Source organism: Sceloporus occidentalis, unplaced genomic scaffold, assembly GCF_023333645.1.
Source record: "Sceloporus occidentalis isolate IW3139 unplaced genomic scaffold, rSceOcc1.0.p SCAF_11, whole genome shotgun sequence".
In the NCBI taxonomy this organism is placed as follows: domain Eukaryota; kingdom Metazoa; phylum Chordata; class Lepidosauria; order Squamata; family Phrynosomatidae; genus Sceloporus; species Sceloporus occidentalis.
In genome coordinates, this window is record NW_028316991.1 from 12,610,368 (window position 1) to 12,625,244 (window position 14,877).

The 14,877-nt window shown below is 38.0% G+C and overlaps 1 protein-coding gene across 1 annotated transcript in view; it reads left to right on the forward strand.

Moving 5' to 3' along the window:
* Positions 1-14,877, forward strand: part of LOC149305589 (intermembrane lipid transfer protein VPS13B-like) — a 383,703-nt gene that overhangs the window by 69,388 nt on the left and 299,438 nt on the right. The window contains exon 16 of the mRNA XM_089477585.1: positions 9,780-9,964. Coding sequence (XP_089333711.1) covers positions 9,780-9,964 — 185 coding nt within the window. The remainder of the gene's footprint in view (positions 1-9,779; positions 9,965-14,877) is intronic.

The following is a 14,877-nucleotide window of genomic DNA, read 5'->3' on the forward strand; positions in this document are numbered from 1 at the left end:
TTGATGAAGGACTCTTGGTGTGTATGCCAGAAAGGGCCTTACTAGTACCTTAATGTGGACTAAATGTGTTTGTCAAGAGTTGGGAGAGCAAAAATTAACAATACCATGAAAACAGACGATATAAGGATTATGACACGTTAAGACACACAATGCTCTTGAGCATTTACATTTGTCTGTCTATCCTTCCTATTGTCTGATCAGAGCGTTCCTCCAAGGCAGCCTTTCATCTGCTAGAAGCTTTTGGAAGCCAACACTCTTTGTAGAATTCAGTTATGATTAATATACATATCTGATCGATGGTGAGAAGAAGTTGCCTTGTGCTGTGGAGAGTCGGGATGTCTGTAGCATGTAATACAGCTCCATCGAGATTTGTACATAATGCTAAGTTAAAATATTTAAACAGCTGTAGGATCAATGCCATTTGAGTAATTATCTGGGTGATGTATAGAAGGATGAAATGTTTAAAAATAAGACTGTCCTTGTAGACTTGATGACCACAAAGTGTCCTTCACCCACTTGTTTGTGTATGTATAAATTGGGCTGTTGTAACTAACATAAACGTAACCCAATTGTAACGACCAGACAAAATAATGTTTTTTGGGCTTAGATGCATTTGAAATCAGTTGTTTTTCTATATGTATATTTTTTCAATCCGTTAAAACCATTGTGTGCCAGTTTTGTTTTAAATGTCTAGGAGGAACCTCTTGTGGACCCTTCGGTGATGGAGTATTTTTAGGAGGCAGGGAATTGATGAACAAAACTTTTTTCTTGCACTTAAACAGTGACGTTTGTAGTCATTACTAATTAGAGTAAAGCAGCTTTCTCTCATAATGAGACTCGTCAATGATATGTTTATTTTTGGATTTTTATCTTTTAAACCCCGTAATTAGATTTTGCATGTTTCATTTGTAATGCCACATTATAATAACATAAAGCTTAGCTGGACAATTTTAATCCACAGAAATCCTATAAAATGGTGCTTGGCAACATATTCTGTTTTGTGTCTCATTTTGTGCTAGAAGGTAATGTATATAATATTGTATACCCCATTTGATACTTGGAAACTATAAAAGCCTAAAAAGAGGTTAATATATATAATAATATATGCCTGGCACACTGTCAAAGAAAACATCCTTCTGAGCGATCTTGAAAGGATCTTTGATATTTGGTAGCAGACAAATAAGACACAATGCTGCGTAAGCCGGAGAACAGTACATTCACTTAATACCTTTCCATGGGGTAAGCAAGTTCAGAAATCAAGCTGTTCAAGGGTCAAGAAGATTCTAAGCAGCTTTCTCTGGCTGATCAGCAGAAACGCAGTAACTCAGTCCATGACCTGGGTTAGGAAACATTAGTGTGAAACGGGCTGTAACTTGATAACGTTTTAGATTGACATACAGTCTCCATGGAATGGAAACAAGAAGACCAACCAAGGTCTTGGCTGACTGTCCATGTTTTCAAGGCCTGTTGACTTGCTTATCCGAGCATCTCTGTGGATGATCTGTGTGCAGAAACACAGCACACCTGAGAAAAGCAGTTACAGGGCTATTTCTTTACAACCACGATGATTCTAAAATGTTCTTTAGAATGTTTTGTCTAAGAGCATGTAAAAGTAACTCTATCCTCGGTAGTTCTGGAGAAATAGATTTTTCATTTCATTTTGGCTGCAGTGTTGATATTACTGTATATTTTATATGCAATATACTCAAAGCCATTTTAGCACATTTAATTATAGCTCTTTCTGAGTATGCAAGCAATTTATTTTTACTTGTGCTAGATTGGTAGAATATACCGTATTTGCTCGATTATAAGACGACCCTGATTATAAGACGACCCCCCAAAATCTGAATATTAACTTAGGAAAAAAGAAAAAGCCTGAATATAAGACGACCCTAAAGGAAAAAAGTTTTACCAGTAAATGTTAATTCATGTAAACTATTTTTTTTAATAAAAGCTATGATTGAGAAAAATATTTTTTTTGTTTTTATTTCTTGTATTTTCCAGCCTGTCCCCCAGTTACGCACATCTGCCCCCAGGCTTGCCACACCAATATGGCACTGTGGCCCATGATATGCCTTTTAACCCCCTATATGCCACTCTGCCTCCAGAAATGCCTTATACCCCTATATCCCATTCTGGCATTTAGGGGGTTAAAATGCATATTATGGGGCAGAGTGGCATATAGGGAGGTATAAGGCATTTCAGGAGGCAGAGTGGCATTAAGGGAGTTAAAAGGCATTGTATAGAGCACTCTGCCTCCAGAAATGCCTTATACCCCTATATGCCACTCTGGCATTTAGGGGGTTAAAAGGCATATTATGGGGCAGAGTGGCATATAGGGAGGTATAAGGCATTTCAGGAGGCAGAGTGCTCTATTAAATGCCCCCTTAACGCCACTCCAGAAATGCCCTATGCCCCCATTTAACTAACACACACACACACACTCTCTCCCCCCCCCTCCCCTCTCCTCTCTCCTCTCTCCTCTCTCCCCTCTCTCCCCTCTCAGCCCTCTCTTACCGGTGCTTCCAGCCGGGGCAGCGGGTTGACGTCGCCTTCTGCTGCAGCCGGAAGGAGGTGGAGTTGGCAGCGGGGGTTTGTATGCGTCCGTCGCGTATACTTTCCCCGGCTGTCAGAGATCAGAGATGTATGATGGGGGGGGGGGTGAGACAGGAGGATCCGGGTCCCCTGCAGCGGTGCGGGGGATCTGGATCTTAGTCTCCTAATCAGACTCTATTTGAGGTCTGATTAGAAGACGACCCCGATTAGAAGACGAGGGGTATTTTTCAGAGCATTTGCTCTGAAAAAAACCTCGTCTTATAATCGAGCAAATACGGTACTTTACTGAATATTCTTTACTATTCTTTACAGGTTTTTTTTTAAGGTGATCATATGTAAGTCATATGTATAGTCAAGTCTTATTATAGGAAGTAAATCTAGGCCAGAAAACATCTTAATAATCTTTCAATGTAATGCTGCGTCATCTTACCAAATAATTCATTTAGCATTCCTGACAGACATAATTTCATGTATTACATTGTCTAATTTTATAGAATTTTTATATTAGGTTAAGCTTCCTTTTTTAATGTTTAGTTATCCAGTGTCCTTGCTTGTGGTAAAATGTATTGATATACATAAAAGCATCTTTTCATGGTCTAATTTAACAAAAACAATACCTATATACTGCCTTTTGACTATTTTTACTCAGTCTACAGTTGTCCAAGTAGAAGTTGGAAGTGGCCCACTAGGTGCAGATCAAGTTCCGGTGGGGCCCTATGGCAACACTGTTACAAGAGGTGTGTGTGTGTGTGTTTCTTGACAATAGCAAAATTCAGAATGTTTGAGAAAAAAATTTTTTTCTTAATTTATGTCAAAGTAGCGCCAAAGCACACCTCCAATCCTGTTTTTGTTGATTTCATTCCAGGTTTGCTAACTCATGACTCCTATTAGCTTTTGTTGCAGTGACTCCAATTGCCCCATTGTTAATCCGCACCTGTGGCCAACTAACAAGGTGCTGTAATACATATGCTTTATTTAGTTGGCATATGCTCGATGGTCGTTGATTTTGCGGGGGGATATTTTGTGTTTTGTGTATAATAGTTACATAGATTAATGTTTTTCTTTTTCAAAACGGCACCCCATGCAGGCAGCCTTCTTAACTAGCATTCAGTCTGTATGTACTGTTTGTACTGAACAGCGATTGAAGAAAACATATACTAGATCTCTGGCAATGAGTGAAGGAACTTTTCTTTGGAACAGGTGGAGAATTTAAGTAGAATTAACTCATTTATTAGTTTTCTTTCTTAGCTGATTTCACAAAGTTGAATCTGGCAGCTACAGACCTATAGATTTTTAATTTATTTCGGATGTCTTAAACATTCGTAGATGCCCCTGCTATTTGTGTAATTGTAACATCTGGCTTTTCTTCCACAACCTAATTAAGCAATGGAAAAAGATGCAAGTAATCCTCCAGAAACATAACATGTTACAGAAATATCTTGCAAAAACATGCTCCTTGCGTTTGTCGTTTTGTGGTAGCTTGAACGACATGTAAGTGTACTTCTTGACTAATTAAAAGCACCTGAAGCATAAATATTGGGGATTCCGTCACACTATATTGCCATATATTGCTCAGCCAATGTACCCCAATTTTGGTGAGTTCTATCTAATTTTACATGGCTACATTGCTTACCAAGGAGCTTTTAAAAAATGTTTGTCGGTGTGCGCTGACCTTTTGCTTTGTGTGTGTATATGTTGGTCATTTAAGTAGCACCCCGGAATCTGAATGAGTTTGCCTTTTAAGGTGTTCCAAAATTGGGGTACTTTCACGTAGTTTGTTGCTCTATAAATACATCAAGTTTGTTGAATGACTGTTTATTTTGAAAACCACAATTTGCTTTCAAGAGTTTGTGGCTTTAATTGGATATTATATACAGACTGTACATTCTGTACTAACTATACAAAGCAGTAAATATCATGATAATGCGATCTGTAATTGATCCTCCCAAGGGCAGGACCCCATTTCCTTCCATACCAGTATGTCGTAACGTATGTTAATGTTCTTATTCATTTTCACTGCCCCTTATTATGAGAAGTCTCCAGGTGTGACCCTGTTTCTCTGGGTCAGCATCTTATATCGCCGGCCAGTGGAGTGACGTATGGGCACGGCCACGTCCTGTAATCTCCCACCAAATGTTCCTTGATTCCTGCACACTCCCCCACAAAAAGCCAGCACTCTGTTAGCCCTGCCCCTCATTAAGCCACTCCCCCAGAAGAGGGGGAGCTCTGGGAAGTTAACATGTATATGCCTATTATAATAGCACAATAGAATCATTTATATATTGGGCCCTGTTTAGAAAGTTAGTTTTTTGTTTGTTTTTATACCTCTACAGAACAAAAAGGGAATGGAACCCGGTCTGATTGTCAGTAGTTCAGCGATTGCTCTTGAAGGTAAAACAATGGCATGTGGTTGATGTTGGCCAACTAAGAGAGATTTTGACCAACCCCAGGAGCCAGAGAGCATTGACTTAGAAAGTCACCAATTGAGCTAAAAGTGGATCTGTCAGCTTTTCCAAATCCTACATTTACAGCTCTTACTGATGGTTACAATTTAAATTAAGCAATGTATATGTATTTAAAACCAGCCTTATCTGTTCAGTCAATCTGCCAGATAATTCCACCCCATTTTATTATCTCTTCCATATTGTTAAGTTTCTGATTGCGGTTTGGTACGTTCAGGCAGCCTTTGCAAGGATGGGAGAGGAGAAGGGAACTTAAGAACCGGACAGTGACTTGATAACGCCGGTCCTGCTATTGGCTTCTTTCACTCTTAAAGGAGGTGACGTTTGCAATGAAAGAATCTGCTAAGTGGTTTTGTTGCGTTGACTATGCTAAAAGCTTTGACAGGGCAGTTCTATGTACACATCGTTCTCGAATCTCCCTTCCAAATCCGACATGCTTTTGCCCAACATGTTTTAACAAGCTAAAGCGATCGTGTTTTAAGTGGTAATTAGTATCTTAGGGCTGGATTGGTTTGTTTCTCGGTCGTGGAACTCACCGGCTCTCCTGTGTGAAAGCAGCGCTGCTTACTGTATAACTCGTATAACAGATTAGCTGCGTAGCTTTAGATATTGCTGGGAAGGTGTTGCCTTTAATCCCTGTTTACATGTTCTTTATGAAAGTGCACTTCATCTTCCAAGACACTAATTTAGAAAAAAACATTTTAAGCCCCTACAATACGTCTCCGCTCCCCCTACTTTCCCAAACGTTCCCTGGAGTTGGTCCAACTTTCCCTTTAATAAGGTTTCTGTTCAGCTAGCTACATTACAATTTATTTTTCCCTTTAGAACATACTTCAAATTGATCGTTTTTTAACCTGTTCACCGTTCTGACATCTCAGCGATGCTGTGTATAGCTAAAGATATTTCTCTTCGCTGTAAACTCTTATTCTGTTCTATTAAACGTCTTCATCGGTTTCAACGAAAGACGAGGGTATTCAACAAAGTTAAATTATAACAACTTTAGCCACTCAGTAACATTTTACCTCAAAAATAAAAAGCGCTAGATTAATGTGCCAACAGCAGCCTCTGTACCTCTGTCGTGAATATGACGGTAGATGGTATGGCGAGTGTGTCTGTGTGTGTGTGTATGTATGTGTATACATATATATAGATATATAGATAGATAGCAGGGCTCTCTCCACCTCCTCCTCCATGTATTGTACTATTGTTGATGCTATATAAATAAAAGATAATAATAAAAATACCTGATCTCTCACTCACTCACTCACTCACTTTCGTGTAGCAACACACACACGCAACACCCAATCAGTGCCAAATTTATATTTGCGTGTGCTCAAGAACAATCACTTAAACTTTGTGTAGTCATTGTATTAAGTTCTTCACGGACTTAGCCAAATGACTACATAAAAAAGATGTGCGCACAAACAATATATATGTGTGTGTGTGTCACATGCTGGATGCGTAAACATTTTAGAGTCCGTATAACCTAAAACTTAGAAATGTTAAGTTAAATTGAGAATTGTATAAAATTATTTTTGATTGTGAGATCACTCCAGTTATGATGCATCCCTAAAGCACGTTGTTTGTGTGTACGGAATACGGACTCTCCTAATAAGAGAAATGCTCAGTAAAACATTTGCTGAGGGGAAGCCGAGTGCAGTTTTTGTGGTTGTCCACATCGTGATTAACGGATCCAGTGGCCTTTGGTAAGGGGAACGTGTGAGAAATGAAACTCTAAAAGCCCAGCTTCCCCTCCATGTGTGCGTCTGGAGAATTGTATATTTTTTACTGTAGAACATTAAGCCGTAATTCACGAATATCAATCACGACAAGCAGGTGCAGTTTGGCAACTAAATTAGTTTCCGCAAAAGTAATGTTTACATTTAACCCCTGAAATTTAGCAGACCAAACCTGGTCTATTTGGGTTCCTTTTATCTCTTGTCAATCTCAATTAATGATTCTTTTATGGAAAACATTTGCTACACATATGACATGGTCTCTATTACAATGAAAAGGAGAAAAAAATATTTTTCCCGTGTCGTAAAATAAACAAAAAATAAAACCGAAATCTTTGCCGTTTTATTTCCTTAGAGATTATTAAAATCTGCAGTGAGAAAATATTTGATTTTGGATTTTCATATCCATTTATAGTTTTTAATTAACTGCAGGTTCTTTAACACTCATTTGGGAAATCCGTGTAACTTTTTAACAAGCCTTTTAGATTAGAATATTAGGCTGTGTTTAGCACCTCAAATACATTTGAAGAATGGAGGGAACGTTAACTCTCTATTTCAGAATTGGCTTGTAGATTGAAGGTAGACCTGTCACTGAAAAATAAAACTAGATGTAAGGAGCAGATGTGTGTTGTTGACAAACAAACAGCGAATTGGACAGCAGATAAGAATCATCCGACTTGTTTTTTGTGATGTAGAGACATTCTCTGATGTAGAGACCTTTATCAGTCATCAGTCATTAGTCTCATCCTAAAATTCCGGAGCCATATGCTTATCCCATGCTGTTCCTGTGAAATCACCTACACCTCTGTAGCGTTAATAAAACAAGTTGCATATATATATATATATATATATATATATATATATATATATATATATATATATATATATATATGTGTGTGTGTGTAAGAAATTCACAAAATAGGAGGCCTGGTGATAAATGATTTACAAGAAATAAAAACATATATTTGTTTTTTTAAGATAAAGGAAGTTGTTGAATCGTTATTTTCTTAAAAAAGTTGTTAAAATTGTTTATCGAACTTGTCGGCTAAACATATTCTTGGAAACTGATTTTTTTCTCTATCTTTATGTGTTTTTTTTTCCCTTGTATATTTACTGGCAACTGTGTCTTCCTAGGGGAAGTTTTTTTTAGCTATTGTGTTCTCTGCTGGTAAAAAAAGTTTGAGTACCTGTCTGGTAAATAATTAATACTCTATTTATCACGCTTTTTGGTTTGATATGGTGTATGTTTTTACCTGGATGTTTATTCACTAAAAGGAGGGTTGGCATGTGATGGTAAATCTCTCATTTCACAATTCATTATGTAGGGCTGACAGTGGGAGATTCCTCCAGCAACAAGAGTCAAACTGGCCCTGTATGATGTATAACTGAGTGAGGAGAATTTGAAAAATCCACACTGATTTGACTATACATTATACAGTCCCAGCAAAACTCATCATGCAAGAGAAGCTCACTAGAGTTGGTCTCAAATGTATGGTGATGTCAAAGACCTTAAAGTTCATCTCTCCTGCAAACACTCATACAAACTTTCCCTTTAGTGAATAAATCCCTTTGTAAAACTATTTAGCCCCATCCTCATGATTTGACATAGTAGCCATTTCAGCAAGGTAACTTGCAATGGCTGAGAGGAGAGAGAATGTATTGTGAGCACATGAATGCAAGCTCCCAAAGTATGGGGAAAATACAGGAATGTCTTTAAGACTACAGGGGTTGGTGGAAAAAAAACCATTTTGCTTCACGGATCCCTATAAACCATATATATACGGTATATATATTCCCGTTTTGATACATATGCTTGGCTCTGTAATCTAGGCGTTTGGCGTCTGTAAATCTGTACACATGTATAGACATCAGCTTCCTAATGGCCAAGATGCCCTGGTATTTTTGCCATAATTATTGCCAGTAGCAAGAGAAGAAATGGGAAAATATGTATAAGTCGTAAGTAAAATGAAACTCTTGTCTGATTTTTAACTATTTTTTTAAAAGTGACATGTCCCCAAAAATTAAAATGTGGATTGCATTGCACTAACACGTTATTTACTTAATCAGAATAGAATATTTGGTTAAAAGGTTTTGTATAGAGTTTACAGATGTTGAGCTCCCAGTGGAGAAAAGCATGCCATTTTACAAGTTTCACGCCAAGAAAGTATATTTCAAGGAACTTCCTTAGCAACGGTTCCTTAATAATAGTTTTACGAATAACAGGACTCAAGTGTATGATTCACTGCCTTCCTCAACTCAGTCTTTCTTGAAAGGCTCACTCCAATCACTTTAATATGATAGCTTAGAGGTTACTTGAAATTTCCATTGTGTCCCTTTTGCAAATTTAGACCCCGCATATGCATTTACTACTTTGCTCACCCCGCCAGCTAATGTCTCCTTGCACACGATATACTTACCGTCAGTCACAGAGTGAATTGCTTAACGTTTGGGACTCAATAAGTTTGAGGATTCTAGAACCCTAATAAAGTAACTCTGGAACCCCTGACCTTCACTTCGTTCACTGCACTGTATGATACTATATGATGTCTGCCATGGAGTTGCTAAACCCCAGATGCTGCGTGTTCGCCCGTGTGCTCATCTATGGCCCTTCCTGAAGTTGTATGTAACAGTGGGAATACAGTGGAAAAACCATTGCGGAAAGCAACGGAATGTAGATTGAATTGGGCATCATCCCACCATGCATTTGCCCCCATATAAACAATGGCCAGTGGCTAAAAGAACAGTCATGCCAGGAAAAATGAAATGGTTATTCCCCTAAGCAAACTGGAGTTTGTTAGGCGTATGAGCAGTCCTACTTGAGCTGAGGTTGGGTTTCTGTACTAGGCAGTTATTTAAATCCTTTTGGTATCAGAATTTATTTTCTCAAGGTTTTTGAGCAGATAAGGTAGGATGTGAAGCTTAAAAGTATCTACATGAGCAAATGTTTACTGATACATTGATTTGTAAATTTATGCATACTTTGGCTCATTTCTATCATTTTGTCTTTTCTTCTGTTTTTGCACAGGGCTAACCGAACTCACGTTCCGTTGGTTGAATACATCTTTGAGCTGCCTAGCCTTACCATTCAGGCAACAAGAGCTCAGACACTTTTGCTGCAAGTTATTTGCCACAGCTGGTTTTACAGCTCAAACAATTTTGGTTCTTCAATGCTAAGCGAGGCGCTACTGAACGAAGTGTTCCCTTCAGCAGGTAAGCTTATCTGTGATGTTATGAGAGGTGGCCGTAAATATTACTTCACTATTCTATATCTACTATGCCCTGTATCCGCTCAGCTTGCCTAAAACTTTTGCACAGTACTATTTGTGTCCCACACATACAGTATTACACGCAGATAAGTTCCTAAATGGCTTAAATAGACAGCACAATTATTTTTATAGTACAGAATATCTGAAGTAAGACCAAGATACAGTGTAAGGGTTGGAAACATTTCAACATTTGTCTCTAAATAAAGCAAACCATCCACTATGTTGGTCGGTTTTAGGAAACTAGTAGAACTGCAGTTCCCCAAAGTCGACAACCATGTAAGCTGTTGTGCATGAAATATAACTGCGTAATTTTTTTGTTGTCTGCTACATAATACGCTCCATTTTTTTTTACCATGTTCATATGGTATACTTTTATGTATATATCTGTTATTTATATTTTAAACATAGAAACATGATGGAACTAAAGCATTATTGTCATCATTCATAGTTTTCTTCAATGCACCAAACTATTCACAGGAATAATTCTTTAATCACGTAAAATGTTGCCTCATAGATATTTGTTGCTTGGAACACATTTGTGACACCAAAGCAAGTACTGATAGGTTGTTGCCATAGAAGAAGAAAACACTTGTTTATTTTCACATGATAAAACCTTCAGAGAAGAGAATAAAACTACCGATCCACTAAGGTTAATATTATGCTATACTATAAAATACTGTGCATTGTATTTTGTTTTGTCTAAGTGAAGCAGTGTATGTAAAATGATATTGATCCTAACACGATACGCTCGCAGCAAAATAAAGCACAGAAATCCCCTTCATAACAGGACCGCCAGTGGTTCACTTTACCAGACCCTGTTGCTGATATTAAATCAAGTGAGTAAAAGGGAGTCTGAGGAAAATAGCTGTAAATCTTGAAGTAGGAATGGTTTACGTGTAACACTAATGGCAGAGAGGGAGGCTGGAACCGAGCAGGGAGCAGACAGTGACCTATGCCTAGTATCTGTTTATAATTTAAGTGATAATTTATAGAATTCAATGAATTCCTCAACTATTTTAGGACATGGATGTGTAAAAATAACCAAGAATTATACCATTAAAACAACGGGGCGGCTTTTTGCCCTGCCGTTCCTGGGTAAAACTTCTCTGGAGCAATAAATACGAGTAATTCAGGATTGATGAGGCTAACATTCCTATGCAGAGATATGGTTTTTGAGAACCATTGACAGTTTTAATGGGAAATGACTGGAGTCCACTGGGTTAAGTGGTCCTCTATGGAAACAAATATTTTAAGTGTTTTAAAGCCCCTGTGCACCTAATATAAAGTGTCGGAAAGGCTTTGATTTCTTGATTAATTGAGCAAGAAATAATGTGCACAAAACAGATGTGTGAACAAAACAGTAAAAAGTTAGTGTGCCTCAGCAGGCCTCTTCTGACAGACACTTTAATGGTTTTCTGCACTTTTTAAATCTTTAAATTCACAGATTTCAGATTCCACTGAACATATGTTATATGCTAATTTAGCCCAAATCAGTCCTGTCTTTTTTTCATATAGCTTCTCTTTCCTATTAATGTAACTTGGTTTTGTTGCTGTTCCCAAATCTTGCATTTGCTGATTCAATGCGCTACATAAGGGTAAAGACGGTCTTTTCCCGTTATAAAAGCACTACATGCGTTAGAAACACATATCAAATATGTATACCATAGGAGCATCCATCATCATTTCTTGTTCTCTGTATGAATATTCCTCCTCATTAATTTACTTACTTTAAAAAAATATATTAAAGGTAAAGTTTATGAAGACTGCCAAACTAGATATAGATATATGCTATATATATTATATAGATACATCTTTATAATATAATAGTTTTTGGATCTTAAGTATTGTCTTGTATGGCAGTATAGCTCATGAACAACATCTTTTTGCGGACATTTAGTTTCCTGAAAATCTTTTTTTTGACACGCTTACTCTTACTGCCTCACTAGGCTCAGGGGTCCTTCTTTTAGGGTATTGCCTTGCTCTGGGAGCACAACAGAAAATAGCATTGGCCAGGGCTCGAGAAACCCCAGGAGCCAAGGTCATCACGGTGGATAGAAACCACTTCAGAGGTTTGCAAAACAAAGAAGGACGACAGGCCAGTGTCACCATTAGAAACTCAGGGCCCCCTGCTTGACTGCTGGGCCGCGGTGTAGCGGGGGAGATGCCCAGCGGATTACATAACATGCATTACGTGACCCAGATGTGGAAGACACGTAATAGTGCAGCAGGTCTCTGTGAGGTGGCAGGGAGGAGGAATAGCGTATGTTTGAGTAGATTGTAATGTCAGAGTGAATGTGTGTGTTTATTGTGCTGGAGTCTGTGTATATAGTGTTAGAGTAAGTGTGTATTTTATGTATAGTGTTGTTGTGTGTGTATGTTGTTGGATAGTGTGTGCATGTGTATGAGTGTGGTGTTTTGTGTTACTGTATGTGTGAGCCTAGGGTTAGTGGCCCCTGGGAGATGGAAAGGAAAGGCGGGAGACTGCTTGATAGGATGCGGGCTGCACGGGGTCAAGCGGCATCACGTGACGTATTCTACCACCAAATGTACACAGAACATAAGTGTCAGGCAAAGTGAGCTCCATTCCAGGTACATGCTACTTCGTTTATGTTTAATAATTGTTGTTTCTCCAATTATTTAATGTATTTATCAATTTATTTAACTTAATTTACCAACAATTAAAAATATTAGTTTATCAGCTTTTTAAATGGATCAATGTTTTCACTAATTTATTAATTCTTTATGAAGTGAATTATTTTTTTCCAAATATTTCATGTATTCCAAAACTTTTTTGTATTACATATATTTTGTGAGAGATCTTGATCTTTAGAATAGGACTTTTTTCGTAATTGTGATACGGTGGAGCATCAGCTTAAACAGAAAGGAGAGGGGTGATATGATCAAAACCTTAAATATATGATAATAAAACCATGATTGGGAAAGTAGAAAATAACTGGCTACTAATGTTTTTGAGCTGGCGACTAGATCCAAAACAAATTTGTTAACCTCTGGCAATGAGGGTTTTTGTTGTTCTAGAAAGCAAAAACTAGAAAAAAGTGACAGGTCCTCATTAACGTATTAGATATTTTAATCTTAGTGCTTGTATCTTATGAAATATTTCATCAAATGCAGATAAACATGTAAATGAAGCTCGTTACAGGTAATATTCTGTACTAGTTGTTTTCCTCCTCTACTTATTAATTGAGGAGTTTTTTCTGTACAGAAACTTTGGGATGTATTTTCCTCTGCTAATGATTCTTGCCCTGTCCAGTCCCACTGGTGCTGAAGCCTTGGGCATGAACACTAATTAAATCCTAAATTAGCCGTTAACACACCCACGGTGCAGATTAAAGGATTGTGAGGCCGTTCAGTGCACTACACAAAGGCTCTATGTCGGCTGTAGTATAAGCGGTCCCCCTTACCGCAAGAATGTATAAACCAGGCATCAACTGGTGATTATTAGATACACACGCTTTGAACATTGTAGAATGTGTTAAGTGCATTAGAAGCTTCATGCTATTCAACATCCCTTTTCCAGTTGTCTTTTCAGGAGAGAATTGGGTGCCAAAAAATTGAATTTGTTCTCCTTCATACTGGTAATAATGTACAATTTTTATTCTATTGTAGCGCTCTGCAGACATAATCAGCGGTGAAATACTTAAACCTATGCTTTTTACACTGTTGATGGTATCTTGTAATTTAACATTACCATGTGGGGGATCTTTTCCCCTCCTCATCAGCAGGATGACCCTCAGCCTTTGGTGGGGCTGTTACACTGGTGTGATCCTCCACACCCCTGATTTCTATGCTAATTCATTGTTTTAAAGGTAGGGGCTTGTAACAGGCTTGGGGATTCCCATGAGTGTCTTTAACCATGGTGGATCTAGGAGAACGGGGAATCGTTTTTATATAGATAGATATATATATATATATATATATATATATATATATATATATATATATCTAACATAAAGGGCACCTTGAGGGACCGGTATGATGGGTCGTGTGTGTGCAGGAGAGTTAATACTGCTCTAAAGTTTAAGATGGTGGCCCTGTCGGTCTGTGTGTCCAGGGAAGCTGTGAATTAGGTAATTTTCCTGTTTGGCTGAAAGAATTCTTGAATGTAGGTATCCTCGCGAGTGCGTGTGGTTGGCCACAAAATAGAAATGTAAAGCTTTACATAGCTAGAGATTTCACACAGAAACCAGCTTACAATTTATGAACCTTAGTGGGTCATACATTATTTTGTTGACAGCACGGCATCATTAATCTGGTGCTTTTGGTGGGAAAAATGACTTGCAGGCCTGACATTCCTTGCCCAAACCCATTGTCTTGGGATTCGAATTCCTCCTGCAAATGGTGTCTTGAAGTTAAAATAAAATCTACTTTCCAGAGAGCGACTGTAAAACTATTTTATACAAGATTTCATTTGGGATACCTTAATGGTTGAATAATAAATTTTGCCTCATAAAAATGAAATTCAATAATACAGTAGCTTTTCTCAGCGCAGTAGCATCTGGTTGATCCTCACGGGAGCCAATATTTTCCAACTCATTAGGATCATGTCGTTCTGTATGTCGTCAACATTTGGTTAGCCAAGCTACCTTTACTTACATAACCACCAAACTATTAAATAGGTCTCTTGTGGAGTGAAGTCAAATATTCCTCTTATTTTGCTTTTTCACTTTAGAAGAAGAGAGGTGAATGTACGTAGTGTAAGATTTAAACATCTGGTCCAAACCACATCAGGGTAGAACTGAGGAAAGTAACAGAATTCCCTATTCCTCCCAGGTGTGCTTATAAAACAGGCTGCAGTCACCGCATACTTCTTTAACCACTTAAGGCAAGAACGGGAAG